The sequence below is a fragment of the Leptosomus discolor genome, chromosome 2 (assembly GCF_034619465.1).
Source record: "Leptosomus discolor isolate bLepDis1 chromosome 2, bLepDis1.hap2, whole genome shotgun sequence".
NCBI classification, from domain to species: Eukaryota; Metazoa; Chordata; class Aves; order Leptosomiformes; family Leptosomidae; genus Leptosomus; species Leptosomus discolor.
In genome coordinates this window covers 85,884,169-85,902,249 of record NC_141392.1, presented here as the reverse complement: position 1 = coordinate 85,902,249, position 18,081 = coordinate 85,884,169, and the positions used below count along the sequence as shown (strand labels likewise).

Genomic DNA, 18,081 nt, shown 5'->3' with positions numbered 1-18,081 from the left:
ATAGAACCTTGTTTAGTGTTGGGTACAAATTATTTTATAAACAAGATTAATAGTTGGGTACTTCTGTTTCTTTAAATCACCTCCTTTTAAAGGAAATCTCACCTGTTTCTGAAAAATACGCTTACTCTATTACATTTGACAACCATTCCTGCCTTCCATTCTTTTGTCCTTTTAGTGAAGATTTTTTGTTATGCAAACTGAGTATCACTACCAACTTCTCCAGTTTTGAATGATGTTCAAGAAACACTGTATAATTTGGAATAAAATCTAACCATACATTTTTTATTTCTATTTTACTACTTGTGTAGTTTAAGATAAATATTTCCCAGTTAGAGGAAAGTCTGACTACATCTCCCAAAGGCAGAACACTGCAGCATATCGATCTCAGTAAGTAATGGCGATGTGCATTATGTGATTTACTCTTACGCTTAATCTAGCGAGAGATGGAACAAGAAGATTAAATAACTCTTGACCTGATTGTTGACTCTTAACAACAGCCCAATTCTCACCCAGCCACACAATTTTTTTCAGGTTCACAGCGTATTATTTCTGTCACACAGTTAAGAAGATTTAAAAAAAAAAAAAAAAAACAAAGCAAAACCAATACAGTGCTGTTTCAGCGCTCTCTGAAAAAGTTATGGTCAGATGGGTTTGACCTCATTTCTAGTAGTCCACCACTGCCTGAAGTGATTTCTTAACCCCCACCTCCAAAGTAGTATGTTTAATATATACTTTCGTTTCAAGAAAAGGATTTCTTAGTCATAACAAAAAAATCAAAATAATCTTAGCATATTCTGAAATAATAGTTGCTACTCAGAACAACGTACTTGAGGAAGACAAACCAGGAAAATTAAAAACTCACACAAAGGAGGGCCAGGTTATCTCCACTAACATCAAAAACTTACATTGACTTTAGAGTGTCAGTGACCAAAGCGAGTCCTGACACATTTTGAAATAAAACCAGCACAATGTTATTATCAGGTAAGTACACAGCTGCCTTCTGTGTTAGGAAACCTTTAGAGATATTCAGGGTGACATGTGCTACACAATCATCCAGTCAAAGACTGACAATAGAAAAGACAAATCTTGGAATAAGGCTTTAAAATAAGAACATAAAAGTAAAAAGTGTTTAGGGCAAAATAAATATTTCATGAGTAACTTCAGTATTTAGTAAAACAAGATCCTGGAGTAATCATAATACAATGATGAACAAAAATGAAACAGTTATGGTGCACAAAAAAAGCAAGAATACGATGCGTATTTCCTTATTAATTATAGCTACTCAATCACTCTAACTTTCAGATTGGTAGAAGAGTACTACAACAGCTAAATAACCTTGGACCAACCAAAGCAGTTCATTCTGATTATTTAAATCTGTGGTTACACGCCACAAAGTAAGTTTCACATATGAAACTTAAAACCTGATGTTTGCATAGATTAACAAACAGTATCTTTGATGAAAAACGAGACAAGAAAGTGTTTGCCAAGTATACACATTTTTATTAATTTGCTCTTCTGGGAAGAATAACTATTGCTTTCACCATAAAATTACGTATTCATACTTACACATATATTCCAATTCACTCAGGGATTCAATGTTTAGATACAACAGTTTATTGCTACCTGAAACAAACCTGACAAAACACCTGTAGCTCCTTTTTTTTTTTTTTGTTAAACAAAAGATACAAATGTTCTGTTGATCTGATGAATAAAAACCTAACTATGTTTCTCCTTCTGAAATCTGTCAAAGTGGATTTTAGAACTTATTTGGGAAGTGAACTCTAAACCCTCCACTTAATTTCAAAATATTATAGGAATAACCTTGAAGAAAATGTTACTTTAGAAATAATTATGCTGAAGAGATTGGATAACATTATTTCATATGCAAAGGAGAAAGTTGTGCATTTGGAACAGGGCTGATATTTAAAAGTCTCAAAACCTTTTTTTTAAAAAGATAAAAGTCTTAATTTAACAAAAGGTTCTTCTGCAGCCTTAAAAGAACCAAATTAAAATACTCAACCTTGTTGAGTGTACAGAATTGGATGAAACCACCTTCCTCGACTATTAATAAAGGACAGTAAAGACTACATGACAAGTTTAAGTGTTTTCATACGGCTAATGGTATCAACCTTCTGTAAGACTATCTATGTTTTACATCTTCTTTCCTCCTTTCCTTCCTTCCAATTCCTTAGGCTATCCCGAAACATCCTTTAATTTTACCTGTGATGGAAGCTATTCTTGCTTCTATTTCAGACATGTCAGCACTCATCCTTTTGGCTTCTCCTGAGACAAGGGCTGACTGCGGTCGCGCGCGAACATCTGACAAGCTCTCCACACTGCTCCCACGAGATGGGGGTAAACTCAAACGGCCAGGATCACCCTGTTTCAACAGCCACATTTTTAAAAAGAAAAAACATTCTGCAGAAGCCCCTCCATGATTCGCACAGTATGTACATTAAAGTTATTTCTGTAATGTGCATTTTAAAAATGACAAGATTTAAAATTTATAATTAAATAAATGGTAATAGTTTACCTATTATTGGCATACAAGAATCAAATACCTGTAACTTCCAAAAGAATCTAACTTTACACAGATAAAAACTGAATTAGGCCAATATTGTTACAAGAAAATCATTGTATTTTTTCATCCTACTTGAAATAAAACATAGTATTTTCAAAATTCACAAAATGTTTAATTCTTTCAATATCATACTAATATTTTGGTTCTAAACTAAGGCAGGGATTTTAAAATACTTTTTTTTAACCTAACGAATTCCTTTAAATAAAATGAACTATTTTAATTTCATTGGAGATCTTAGAGCCTTCCAGTTAACCTTTTTGGAATCATTCAATATTTTTCCATCCTCTTTCACGTTCTTTTCCTACAACTAACTGGCTCCAATTTTGTACTATTTCTGAAAGAAGAGACTAGTGTTTCACGCTGGTTACAATACTTTTGTCATTTAATTACTATGGTTCAAAATTGCATGCACTGGCTTACCGGCTGCTTGGCTGTATTTTTCATTTGCTGCGCCAATTTTGACTCTAAACGTTTAATAGTGTCATTGGTAGAAGCTCCTTGGAAGTCACTCGGTTCCATGTTAGCATCACTCTTGTTACTTGTGTTTGTAGAAGTGATGTCCATGAATGAACCTAGAAATCAATAACAAGGAAAAACATTTGAGAATTTCCATTAAAAATACTGAAGTGCATCTCTTCACTTGAGCATTCTCAGAAGCCTAACTTTGCTTTAAAGTAACACTTTTGAAAACTTTTTATGAAAGACAAACTGCAAGATTGCAACAGATCCATTAATGTAAAAAGTAAAAGGAGCGAAAAAGACAGAATACACGACTAAATGCTGCGATGACATCCTGAAGTCAATCTTTATCTTGTTCTGAAATTGCTGGGTTAGATGTTATATTAACAACACAAACAGCAACCTCATTCGCAATTAATGACAAAGTCCATCATTAACCATAGAAGAGCACAAATACCTGAAAAATAACAGACAACATATATTCACAGTTTAAAGTGACAAATCGTATCTTAAAATCATGTGCTGAGAGGTGCAGAACAGCTAGTGAAGTCAGTACAATGCTACAGATGAAAAGATTTTGCAATATAAAGGTCACAAAGTTACCAAGTAGCCAAGGAAGCTTTGACCAAAATATCAGCAATCTGTTTGGTGATAGAAAACAAGCCAACCAAGCAGTGGAAAGTGAAGACACCCAAGATTAGAAACAACTGAAGAGGCAAAACCAAAAAAATGAGAAGACCTAATGATCTTCATTTTCCATTATGGTGAGGATTTCCCTGAGGGCAAGACTACCTGAAAGCCTAGCCCACACTTTGTTCCACCCACCTTTCTAGTGATTTCCTTGCACTTAATTACTGTATTTACTGCATCTTAACACAGAACAAGTGCAAGTTAGAATCGTGGAGATCATAACTGAAAGCAGGTGTGGCCTTCAAGAATAGTAAAAAAATTAAAAATGCCAACTCCTAAACATTACACATGAGTGAGAGTGTCAATTGCTAGCAACCTTCATGAGGAAAACAGGAGGAGACTTTAAACTTGGACATTCGGAGACAGCCTTTATTATATGCTTGTTCTCCATTAAAAGTACACTTCAGCAAAACCATTTGGCTGAGAAGACTAAATATGATGTGGTATGAGGTCTTAACAAAAGAAAAAAAAAATAAGATTCCTGCCAATGCTTAGATTTTTGGAAAGGTTACCTTTCCTGATTTGAGTTCAGAATCAATATGAGAATGCGCTTTATAATCCATCTGCATCATTTCATGCTGCTGTTCTTTTCTCTTACTTATACAAATGTACCTGTACTAGTGGCAGAGTTGCTTTGGCCTTCATCTGAATACTGGCAAGGATACTGCAGAGGTTCATCAGCTCCTGGAAAGTACTGCGAGAAAACAGAAATGATTTGATTAAAAAGTAATTAACAATAAATAATAAATTTGTTTTAAAATTATTTAAATAATACATCATAAAATGACTTATAAATTAAATTACGTATTATGTGTATAATCAATTTTTAGAAGATAAATGCAATTATTTTTATTAATATATTAAAATACATCTATGACTATTTTTATTAATTTACCCAAACCTGTTATGAGTTAGTATACTCCCCCATAAGGAGAAAAATTATTTCCCTTCTTTACTGTAGTAGTTTGGTAATCTTTACCAAAAACAGAGAGAAGGAGAGAGAAAACACGCAGGCCTGCCTTTAGAGTGTGATAAAAGGCATACTTTTTTATAATACGATTTCTCAACTTAATATGTTAAGAAATTATTAAGATACTAAAATACATTTTTATACCCGCATCAAGTGTGTCATTATTTTAACAATTTCCTCCATGGATGGTCGTTGCGAGGGATCCTTGGACCAACAACGGGTCATTAAACTCTCAATTGGTTTAGGTAAGTTTTTGATCAGTGGTGGCCGAGTACCTACAATTGAAATTCGAAAAGCCCCTTAATTTGTTAAACAGACTGTAAGATGACTGACAGCAACTGATCTCTCTCTGGTATTTTGCTAAATAAATACAGGAAAACATATAGTTAATTGTAGTCTGAAAGAACTGTCCTGTACTTAATTTTCTCTCTTACAAACAAAAAACTGACCAAAACAGTTCCTTTACACTACACAGAAATTATAATTACATACAAACAAGTAGAAAGAAAATTAAAAATTTTTCTTCAGTAGTGGTTTGAATAAATTCACTGACTGACCAAATACAATGTATTACAATGGCTAAAGAGTATGTTACCACTCTCTGAAGAATAAAGCTGCAGACCAAACTAGGAAGCGAGTAGTAACAGTCTTTGCTTCCTAATGCTGTACTCACAAGAAAAAAAAACAAAACTGAAAAAAGTATTTTTGAAGGCTGATTTCGCTCTTAAGAATTTCCTGAAAAATGATTAAGCACTGGAAGTACCAATTTCAGGTGACTTTTTCATGGCCTATAGACATTTTTAATTATGTATTTTACTTCAACTGTTGTAAAACTATTCAGCTGGTTTTTAGTTCAAATTTCTACTCTTTTTTATTATTTCAACAACAACTACAATTAATGGACATCCAGTTGCATTTAATACATGAGATGTAGTGGCATTTTGCACAGAAAGCAGCAAGTGTGTAAAAATGCATTAACCATAATAACCAATACATGAAGTAAGAGTGTCACAATGGTTTCAAGCGAGATGAAGTGCACTAACACGTCCTTCTTAAGTTTAAACAAGAAAAAAAAACAGTGCGAAGCTTTTAAAGAAAAAATAGGGACAGACAGCAAATTTGTCTTCCCTAAAGGATACTCTCGCACCTTACCAAGGATTTCTGATTTACAACTATTACATTTACACTTACTTTTACAATTAGTGCTTTTATACAAGGCACTCATCACTCCTAATCTCAGTGACTCATGTCCTTAAAAAACTGAAACGAAGAATCTCTTTCTTCATTCAGAAATGCCATTTGCAAACATCTACCTTTGTGCATTATTATGACCATAATGGTCATCCACCTTATCACTGTCTGCCCCTTTCTCTCCTTCATTGAATAGGTTGCCTGTGCTCACCTTAAGCTTCTATCACTTAGTACTGAAGCAATGACACTCAGGCAGTGTACCGGCCTTCATTGCTTGTTTGTTAATTACATCTTCCAAACAAGTTCGTGCTTTCTTTGATGCTGTCTTTCACAAATGGCAGAAACTCTTTGCAGACATTCACTGAACTACTTCACTATCATTACTTTATTCTTCTTAAAACTCTGTTTTGCCACGGTACCTAAAAACACACTGGTAAAAAAGTTACACCACTAGCATGAAGATACTACAGCCTATTGTTCTGACCAATGTTGTACACTGCTTTCTTTTGACCATTTCAATCCAACCATTTTCTCCTGTTTATATTCTAAGCCCCTGAGAATCTGTCCTGTTTAGTATCTAGCACAGTAGAGTCATGCTCCATGACTGCAGGTACCTAGATATAAAGATAAACCAATCCAAATAGCAGAACAAAAACCAGAACCAGATGAAAATCAAAGTAATATTTGTAATGACTAATGGTCCTGCAGGAGTTAGACAGTTTCTAGCATTTCTCAAGACAGGTCAAGTCACTTAAAACTCATATTCACTGTAGATGAGCCCCCACCCCCCCAAAAAAACCCCAACAAAACAAAACGACAACGATGACTTGGATAACAAAATTAAAAAAACTGTCATTCATGTAGACAGAAGGGTTGTGCATTTTTTGTAGCATATGATTCAGATCATTTTTAAAATGGAGTGTCTTAACAAAAAGAACATGGCTCTTTCCCCTTGTTTGTTCAGACGTTAGTTACATGTAGCAGGAAATGCAAGCACTGTAGCAGTCAAGTAACACAAAAGCCACACCGACACAAAAGCGGCATGACAAAAATGCGTATTTAATGAAGCATAAAATGGAAAACCTAGCAATTTAAAGCTGCACTGTTAACAGTATTTAGCAAATTTATAGGCCAAATACATAACTTCAAATGCAATAAAGTATTTTTAACTCACCATTGTGAACTGCCCACATGATGCGGAAAGCTGGACCACCAATCTCATCAAAAGGTTTCCTACGGGTGATTACCTCCCAGAGAATAATACCCCAACTGAAAACGTCACATTTTTCACTGTAATTGCTACCTGGAAGAAAGCCATTGGTATAATTTGTCTCTTTTCTATATAACATATTAAAAAGAAGTACAGTTTGAGCTGATAAACAGCTCTATATGCTTCCTTTCACTCCACATTTGTTTTGTGGAGAAAAAAACAGTTTTCTAAAGCTGGCTGATTCACGCTAACTTAAGTCTGAAATCATTTGACAGTAGGACCATTAAGAATGCCTCTCTCTGGAAATCAATCCTTTCCTCCTGGAGTCACCCTGAAATGATAAAATGCATCAGTTTTCTTATATAATACAAACCATAATTTATTAAGTTTCAAAGATCTCTTGCATTCAGGATTTAACTGACTACGCTTGTTTCCTCAAAATACTCTCCTTTGACTCACTACTTCCATGTAAGTCACAATATGCCAGCCAATAACATCTCTGACATATCCATTGCTCTTACTACTTATGGGTCTTTAGCAGAACTAGTAAGTTACCATATGAACAAATCAGCAGATTCTTCAATTCCTGACCACATTATTTCCTCCCTGTTTATTATTTTTACTCTTTTTGATCTGTCATTACTTAATAGAAGTTTTTTGACCATAAGTTCAGTATTTCTAAGATCCCTGTTAAAGGTGCAGAAGACACGTAGTTGACACAGAATAATGAACGAAAATGTTCAGAGAAATGCAAAGAAAGAAATCTATGCTCTGTAACCATAACGCATAGAAATACTAAAAAGAAATGTGAATGACATGATAATAAATGCGTGAATACAAATGATAGAGATTTGCTCATCTGTCTTCAAACAAGGATCAAAATTGGCATGGGGTGACAAAGCGATTTATTCTTGTATCATTGAGACAAATAATTTCATAAACAGTGGAATTAAGGAAGCGGACACCCATCATATAGCACCCAGTTACAACAGGCACCTCGCTACCTATGGAGCCACCTTCCTCTGCCCCCATACCTCTGAAACTGTGCAAGGAAAGCAGCATGTTCTCAGGCCAGTTCCTGCAGACCAGCCAGTTTGCAAGGCAGACAGTCGAGACAGGCTGCAGCACAAACAAGTGCTCTCTAAGCACAGGCACTGATTTGAACTTCTCCCAGCTATTGATTTTACAAAACTCTGAGAACTCGGCATCTCCAAAACTCTTTACACCTGTATCACAGTAGCTGAATGTGGCTAACGAGTGCAAAAGTTACTGAAGGGGAATAACAAAGTCAGCTTTATCAGTCAGCTTATTTTCAAAATGGCTGGAAAAAAAGTATCTATAAACAATGGCAGATTGCTAAGGGAAGCAAAATAGTCTCTCTCATCTATGCAGACACAGCACTTCTGTGACACACAGCCTATGACAGGGAAGCAGCGTTATTCTGCTGCTTGAGCAAGGAAATTCTATTTTGTGGCTGAGAAGTCTCGGACTAATTCTGAAAAGTGAGAGTCCAAAAGAAGTGAGTATTCTGTATCGTTTCATTATGTAACAGACCAAGGTAGGATAGACACAGCCATTCCTTGATTTGTTCAATTATCTCAAAGCAATTTTATAATAGTTTCTTCTAAAGGAAGTTCTGAAGTTAGAGCACCTGCTCTCTTTCACTATATCCTGATCTAAATTACATTATCTTCATTTAGATTGTTTGATCTGTACAAGGCTTTAGGTATCCTAACGTTTAAAATGGGGTGAAAAAAATCCTGATATTAGGGCAACTACTTCAGTGAGCACTCTGCCATCTACAACAGATACTTCTTGTGCCTTCATTGTTCTCATCTAAAAACGTTAGTACTAGAACAGTACTAAAATAATATTAGCATTTATTCCATTGTTGAATTCTGATGCACTAGCATAAGCAAACCAGTTTTTAACAATTTTTACATTTGACATGACTATTTTAGTAGTTTAACGACTGTTTCAAGAGTAATTTGATATGCCGCATCATAGAAGCCACTGGATTCCTGTCTTTCCTTGGTACTTGTTCTTGTATAAAGATTTGTGTCATTATCAGTAAATGCTTTCAGACAGAAGTACATCAAACCAACTGTAAACTGAAGGCTTTTGCTGCTGTCCAACAATAAACGTGCAATAAAGATTTCTGTGTTCTGCCTTGCTGAATTCATACACCAGAGGAATTAGGATACATCCTGTAAACACCTACTACAATATACTTTTTTCAAAATCTATTTTAGATCAAGATTTTTCACTTAAAAAAACTGGCTTTAACATTGTCCAATTGATTATTTCGAGAAGAAAAATGTATCTCTTCTTTATACCATTTTCTTTAATAATAAACAAATGCTAAGAAAAGAAGTATTCCCTAGCTAGAGTTAAATGGAGTAGGTGCCTCTATATAAAGTGACATAATGGAAAATTTTTAGGTACCAGAGTGAAAGAGATCACCCTTGGGTGGGTCTTCTGAGCAATACGAGGGAGAAAATGGTACCTTTGAAACAAAAGCTCCAAAGGTGGTGTTTGGGAGGAAACACCTCCTAGAACTGTATAAGGACATATATAGTTTGCTGCTCCTCTCTGGAATAAGGACAGTAAAAGAAAAGAGGCCACTTGGATCCAGAATCTGGGAAACCACTGGTGCACATAGGCATTTACCAAACATATCAAAGCCAGGGCACCTGCTTCCTAAAGCGGGAAGATGACTTCTTCAAACCACTCTGCTAATCGCAATGATAACTTAAGGTACTGACTGGCTAAAAGGTTTAATTTGCAATACAATATTGACTGGATTATTTCTCTGATAATCATGCAGCAATTACACCGATCTAATTATCAAGTGTCATCAGTCTTCCCCAGCTACACTCCAAGAAATAGCTTGTTTTCCTACTTAACTAAATTAACTGTTAATAACAAGTTCCTCACTATGTTGGAAAGTGGAAGTACATCAAATCTCTAGATTACACAAAAAGCAGACGAAGATGGAGTTACAAGAAAGTGGGGGATTGAAAATGAAGGCAATTATGTTCAATTTAGAGACAATAACAGGGAAATTCTAAAGATAAAAGCCGATCAGAATAGGCAGCGAAAATAATGACTGTATTTAAATGTCAGAAGGGTTTGAAACTACTTAAGAATCTCAGAAAAAGCACAATCCTGGGGAAATAGCCCTCTGGATGTGTTTTACTTATAAAATAAGAAACAGCAGCTGTCTAAAGGTACTCCTTATGTAAATCTCAGCAATGACAGAAATAAAGGTCCCACATCTTCATGCAATTAACTGTCTAATACTAACATGATAGAGTCAGTTCAGTGCTGCTCTTCAAAACTCTGCATAATTATTTGGCGATATACAATCATAAAGATTTTAAAATAAATGTTCTTCTGCCAAAGCTCTTTCAACTGTTACCTCAAACTTTAACAGACTGATTGAAATAAAGTAAGATTACACGATGCTCCTTTTTACTATACCAAATTAATTCCCAGTTGCATCCCTAGAAAGAACACATAATATTGACACTGTAAATTATTGTTACCTTCGAGAACACATGATATTGACACTGTAAATTATTGTTACCTTCGAAAACTTCAGGTGCCATCCAAGCAGCACTACCCTTATTGTTGGTCATGTGTGTTTGAATATCACAGGCTGTACCAAAATCGCAGATTTTTAGAACTGTCCCCCCAGCTACCAAGAGCAAACTGTCAAATAAAAACAAAACAAAACGAAATTAAAATTAAAATTGTAGGATGAAATAGTCTGGTAATAAACCACTGATTTTCTTTTATCCCAACAACTACCGTTTCAAAATAATTTAATATCTAAGGCTTTGCTTCTCAGTTCTGTAGTTTTATATTTTGACAAATAAGTAAGGTCACTTGTGCCTGATCTGAACATATGAAGTATTTTAAAATAATAAAGTATATAATCTACATGCTAGATTTTAAATAAATATATTTAGCCACAGTAAACCAATAAGCATATATCGACAAAATTAATCTTTCAGATGCCAGAGGTTGAAAAACAAGGGCTGTAACAATTTTACCAAAAGAAGAACAATCAAGACTCCCATTAATGTCAGTCAACGTAGCTATTTATTTAAATGAAAGCACTCAAAAGTTGTACGTTAACAGCTCTCTAAATCAAAACTGAGGATACAAGAAAGAATTCAAGATTTAAAGTGTGGCTTCAAGTTATAATTTTATCTGGTAATAACTGGAGCCTAACACCAAAAGGGGATGATCCTGCTGATTCCCAAATCTCTGTTTCCACATAATCTGTGGAGCCAGATCTGAAGCTGTAAAGTGAATAAAATCAACAAACCGACTGGACAGAAAACTATTCATTTTTGTTTCAGTGGAAAGTGATGGGAGATTCTGGCAAGGGTAGTGGAAGAAGGAGGGGATAGAGAAGGAGGCCATGTGGGGAAAGAGTTCTAATATATCAGATTAAATATGAGGTCAAAACCAAGCAACCAACCAATCCCCTCACCTAATGTTCTCTTACTGAACACCACAACCCATTGTAAAATTCGGACATTTTAAATGCTTCTGATTAGAAGCCCTATCCCTATCAAAATCCTCTTCCATGATGCAGGGCAAGAGCAGGATGTTTTTCCAGTTTAACAGAAAGTAACTGAGTACAGTTCATTTCCTGTACTATGCACCACCGTTCTGTAACTGAAGTTTCAAACGCACTGCTTTCGTTTAGAATATAGTATATCCAATAAGGTTAGTATCAACTAAAAGTGTTTCTTTCAAATGCAACAGAATTACTATAAATGATCTTAAATTCCAATTTTAAGAAAATATTAAATATGAGCCATAAACCTACTTTGGTGGTTTCAGGTCTCTGTGAATTAGAGCCTTTGGTTTCATACTGTGGAGATATGCCACTCCTTGGGAACACTGTAAACACCAACTCATGGCATGTGCAGCAGTATAATGAGGCAGAGGTTCAGCACCATGCAGCACTGCAAAACAAAGGCACAAACTAAAAAGAACTTTATTGCATATTACAACAGATACAATGGAGTTAAAGACATACCAGTCAGAAAGTTCTATGGAATCTAAGTAATTATCAATGCCTCATTACTGCAACTGAAAATATCCTTCTGTAGACTGTTAGAATAATGGAAATGTCAGAATATTTTCCATTTTTCAGTATGTTTTTAATAATTTTTGATGTTAAAATTCAATATGAAAAGTGTTGCTTGTTCTCAGCTATCCCTGGTAAAGTCTATGTTAACCAAATGCTTCAGGAATTTACGAGTTAAGGAAGAATCTTTTCAGATGTTCCATTGAAAAACCTTAAATGGCTTGTATAAAACATAACAGGTATGAAGAAACAAACCTATGGACTGAAAAGTGCTTTTTAAAAGCATACTCCTTTCTCCTTAAACTTATTCTTCCAAAGAACCACAGAATGGTTGGGGTTGGAAGGGACCTCTGAAGACCCACCAAGCAGGGTTAATCAGGTCACCCAATGCCAGCTGCCCAGGATTGTGTCCAGGTGGCATCCGAGTATCTCCAAGGACAGAGACATATGTATGAAACAACTTTATATTTTAGATCATGTTTGCCCTAACACTAGCACTTCAGCTCCAGGAAGACACTATGTTGAAATGATACTCACCATTGTATAGAGAACCTCCTTCAGCATACTCCATAACAAGACACACCTTTGGTGGGGAGAGATAAAAAATACGGATGTTGTAAATGTAGGGGTGGAAAACAGCTTTTGTAAACTGAAAGGAAAGTTCTTTGAGAGGAACTGCAAAGTCTCCATATCTAAGCTAATGGAAAATTTATCTATGAGGTAGAGTCAGTTTGCACGGTACATATTTACGTATAAGAAATGGTATTATACTTAGTTCCCACTGTAAGTTTGGAAAGAAAAGAATGACCTCCCTCCTCCCGAGTCTTGAAACGCACATGCTGTCTTCAAACTGCAATTCATTTGCATTTACTTTTTTTTTTTAGCGGCTTACAAAAAAAACCCGACTGAAAATATCACGTCAAAAGAATTTCACTAGTACTAAGCAAAAAGGGATGCAGCATTATTTGAACCAATTAAATTGCCCTAAGGATATATCTGTCCTGTCACAGGACTTGCTTTTCTGCTTTGAGAATTTGTGGGATCATTTGCAGCTGTGGCAGAAAGAACGCAAATCTGGAAAATTGCATATATGAGAATAGGAACTGATTTACAAGCTATGAATCATGTGTTGCCAATGTATTTTCTTTTCATACTGCTGATTTACAATTAATAGGACTGTAAATATGAACTATGCTATACATGCAATACACCAGATGCCATTCTGACAAACTGAAGTATAATGGGTGTTAAGCAATAGCTTTGAGGTTTTCTTAAAAGAATTTATTTCTCATAGCAGGGGAAAGAAAAAACGAAACCCCCAAAATATCAACTAACCTACATGTCTGTGTATTTCCTTATGATGACTAAAACATACAGCATATATATAAAATATACATTTTCGTATCTAAAATACACATTTGGTGCATTGATGCTTGCATATGTTAAGCTAGTCACCTTTTGCCATACTGACAAAGCTATAACTTACTGGGTTTAGACAGGCTCCATATAACTTGACAATATTGGGATGGTTTACTCGTGACAGTTGTCGAAGCTGCAAGAGAAATTACACTTTATTTCAAATCATGGGAAAAAAATGCTAATGCTTTATTTTCACACCTATAATAATTCACACACCACAACAGCAATTACAGTTTTATATGTCTGCGTAAGCCTAGATGGAGATTTTAGGAACTACAAGACTGATGTCCCTGTCTGCACTTTAATTTATGTAATTAGGAGCCTCTAATTTTGGAATCACGACTGTCTGACTACATAAACAATCTGAATCATGTTGGCTTTATTCACAATATAGAAGACTACTGTTCTAAAAAAACAAAACCCACAATGCTATAAATAAGTCAGCCAGTTTAATATTAATGTGACATAGTTCCAAGAACCTACTACTGCTTGTACTAATTGATGATCAGACTATTTTGCACTGAATTTTTTTTGTTTTACCAGTAGGTAGTAGAAGGGGAGGAAAAAGGATTTCCCCCCCCGCCTCTTTACACAGACTTCTGAGGCAGCTTATGTTGTTCATCATCTAGGAAGCTAGTGTTATTTTTTCTGTACACTTCAGAAGTTCTAAAAAAAAAAACCCAGAACAGAGTATTACAACTGAGGCTTTGGACTGTGTAGGGTTTCCGGAATCCCAGTAATTACTAGAAGTATTTCTGGGATTATCTTCTCAGATCTCTTTTGAACACAAAAATGCTGAGACTGATCAGATCTACTCAGTATTAAATTAGACTCAGATTAATAACAGCGAGAACTTTCCACGGTAATGAACAACACAAATATGTACACAGAGAGACCTATTAGAAATATGCTTCCTTTAACCCTTTAGTACGATACACTTTTAATTTCAAAATTAAGAGATTTAACATATTTTGTATATCTTAAGCATCCTAGATTCTTACTGACTAAATGCTAAGCAGCACGTCACAATATATCTCATATAAATTACATGGCTAAGTTTTGATTCTAGAAAATATTATGTTTCTTGGGAAGTTTATCAGTATATCTGGGCTACTGAAGATCTTTCTGAAGAAGCAGACATTGAGTGGAAAGAGAGATTGCCCTTAAATGAGTTACATGTATTAATAAACTTGTATGTAAGAAAAAAACCTGAAATGATGAGAACTGCTGAAAAAAACTAAGTATGGACCTGATTGCATGAAGAACCTATGCTGTAGCCTCTGCAAGTATTAATCAGCTCCAAGATTTTGGTGGGTATTTCAGCTAGAACACTGATTCCACACTGGCACAGAATCTAGGAACTGGTGTTTTCCCTACCACGTGACCTTCTCTCTCCCCACTTGCCTTCCAGTTTTTATGGGAAGCGAAATATGCTCTGACCAGTGTCCTGTTCTGCAAGACAAAGGGTCCAGGCCTGTACTGGGTACCACAGGCTGCATTTACCTTACCATACAGACATAGCTTTTAGTTCATTAAATGCACTTGTGCATTTAAGAAAATAAGCTCTACCAAATGCTGTATTTTCCAGCAAACTTACTGTACCTCTACAATGAAGGCTTTTCTTTCAGATTCACTTTCTATTTGTTTAATGGCTACATCTTTAGCTCGCCATTTTGCCTTGCAGACCACACCAAAGGCTCCTCTTCCAACAACCTGGAATAAAACGTGAAACACATGAGTTAAAACTTTAAATGATTTCATTTGCTGTGCAGGACTTCACAAACAGAAAAGAAATTTAACTTAGAAAATTGAAGACATAATTGAGTTTTGCAGCGGCAATTTAATATTACGCCATCAAAGCGTAACTGGTGCTTAGCTAAGCTTCCTCCAGAGATCATTTACAGAATTGAAAAACACACATACAAAATATTTTATTATTAACATGCAGTAACAGTGTTTCAGAAAATTATGATCTTAATTATTTCAAACAAGATTGCTCAGAAGAAAGTTAGGGGAATGATGGAAACTTGTTTTTATAGATTTGACCAGTGAAATTATATCTATCTCTACATTCTTTTATTCTTGCTAGTAATAGGAATTCAAACTTCTGAAATTTAAATGCATATGGAAACAACTGCACAGGACTATGATGAAGTTGGGATGAGGTGCTCAATGCACTCAGTTATCCTTTCATTTTCTCAGAGATGCCTCAGTGTGAGAGCAGCAAATTCTCCCGAGAGTCCTCCAAAAAAGCAGAGTGTCTGCATAAACTATGCTTTCTCTATTTTTGTAGAAGTCTGCTTTCTAGTTTATTTGGAATTAACATTGCCTAAAAACATACAAACCCAGACAAGGGTCATAACTCTTCACTGTAACTTCACAGAGGCAGTAGTAGCAGCTTCTGCACACTATATTATTCAAGAATCTTTTAACGTTTGCTGTAAAGAAGCTCTAACACCATCATTATTTAAAGTAGTTCTTTGAAACCTAGCATGAAAATGAAAGTAGTACAGAGAGAAGTGTCCTTTTTTTCCTATGAGGTCACTTTCAGCTACTGCTGAGTAACAAACTACATTAAATTGAAATTTCACTTCTTTTAATTGTGTTCTTCAGGGGAAAAACGGCAACATACAGAAATAACAACAAAACATGCATATACAATGTAAAGTTGAAACTAGTATGTCACCAAAACAGTGACTCTAGCTGCTATAGGAAAGCACAGACAAGCAAATTGTTACACGTGTGCTCAAAAGAAAGGTGGAGAAGAGAAGGAAACGGAAAGTGCACAAAGGCACAGAAGAAACTAAGGGATAGGAGCTCCTCCAACTCCAAACAATGCAAGGCAGGGCAGATGAGAAGGGGGAGGCAGGGGTGAGAAACAAGGGCCTGGGTGGGCTGGTCTCGGGTTCTGTGTTTGGCCCTAGCAGCCTTTTAACAGCATCCTGTGCTTGTGTTCCTAGTCCTCGATTTCAAGTAACATCATACATATCCTGAGGAACAAAGCAGACCATTCTAAGGAAATAAACACTTTCCCGAGAGGTGAATGAGAAGAGAAGGGAAAGGAAGGGGAGTAGGAGAGGGTGCAGAGGAAGCATTTACAAACATGATTATCACAGCATTTTATTAGGGCAGAATTTAATTTTACTGTCTTCCTTAGATGGGTGATGCATGCACAAGAATATTACCTTCGATGGAAAAACATGCTTCCTGAAATTACAAAGTTCTTCACTAGAAACTCATAGCTATTTATGGCTTTATTCAACACAACCCAGAAAATATTATGGGGTGGTGGGCAGAAAATAATATTATATATTAAAATACAGAGATGCAACATAATTAAAAGACCTACAAAATGTTCAGACATAATAATGCATTCACATTATAAACAACACACTGATTCTTATAGCTTCACTAGTGAATTCACTTCTTAACAGGATGGTTTCTTAAAAGAAAAGTGTGATTTGTAGGAGATCGTGAATAACCACACATTCCCAATGCTGAAACAATGCAAACTGTCTGCTGCTTGAATGCTCAGCCTTTGAGGAAATAACATGTAATAATTTTACCTTTTTTTTTTTTTTTTTTTCTCCTCTGAGATGACCCTGATATAGTAATAATCCGGAAGGTAAATTAAGAGTGCTGATCCAGAGAAGGCAACTCAGTAGACAGGAATGTACAAGCACCAGACTGTACTTGTCAAGGCTCCATGTCAAAGCAAACTGACTATCATTTATGTAAATCATGCTTGGGTTCGGTTCTCACCAAGTGCTTTCCTAATAAATAAATAAATAAATAAATAGTGAAGCTGATTTCCCCTGAGAATAGGGTGGAAAAGGCTGCAGGTGCATAGCTCAAGACCTGCTAAACTTTCATGATGAATGTGAGAAAGTCTGCAATCAAGGGCCCAAATTGAAGAGAGGAAAAATATACATTTAGAAAATAATCAAGATTTTGCATTAAGAAAGATGAGAAAAGGGGAAGTGTGCTCAATATTTTTGAAAGGTTACATATGGACAGCTGCTCAGCAGTGGTGATCAACTGGATTTTCCTCTTCTGGTTTCTTTAATACACACCAATAAGTATTTTTCTCTTTTATATTACAGCACACACTTAAGTCATCCAGGAGTTCCTGGCTTCTCACCTTTACCCTCCGAAACAGCAGTTTGTAGACTGAGTCTACCACAAGATATCCACAGCAGATTCACAGAACATACCCTGTTCTGCCCCGTGTAAAAAGGGACTTGTTGATTGTAACCTCCTCCCCCAGCCACAGTATAAAGCCTTGACTCTTTTTGCTACAAGACACACCAACTATTTTCTTGAAGTCCACAAGTGCGGTTGGAAACATCAAGCTATATGAATGATAGTCAAGCAGCCTAAGAAAATAGTACATATACACAAATTGGAAACAGTGAGTCACTGGAAGACCTAAAGTCCCGAAAGTGTCCCTT

General features: G+C 35.6%; 1 protein-coding gene across 9 annotated transcripts in view; it reads right to left on the bottom strand.

Annotated features, from left to right (window-relative positions):
• Positions 1–18,081, bottom strand: part of MAP3K7 (mitogen-activated protein kinase kinase kinase 7) — a 47,129-nt gene that overhangs the window by 19,684 nt on the left and 9,364 nt on the right. For all 9 annotated transcript variants that reach the window (XM_086482452.1, XM_009949831.2, XM_009949832.2 and 6 more), the window contains exons 2-11: positions 15,233–15,343; positions 13,698–13,763; positions 12,749–12,794; positions 11,948–12,086; positions 10,691–10,815; positions 7,066–7,194; positions 4,845–4,975; positions 4,343–4,424; positions 3,002–3,153; positions 2,221–2,380 (exon numbers count right to left, since the gene is read on the bottom strand). In XM_086482452.1, coding sequence (XP_086338578.1) covers positions 2,221–2,380; positions 3,002–3,153; positions 4,343–4,424; positions 4,845–4,975; positions 7,066–7,194; positions 10,691–10,815; positions 11,948–12,086; positions 12,749–12,794; positions 13,698–13,763; positions 15,233–15,343 — 1,141 coding nt within the window. The remainder of the gene's footprint in view (positions 1–2,220; positions 2,381–3,001; positions 3,154–4,342; positions 4,425–4,844; positions 4,976–7,065; positions 7,195–10,690; positions 10,816–11,947; positions 12,087–12,748; positions 12,795–13,697; positions 13,764–15,232; positions 15,344–18,081) is intronic.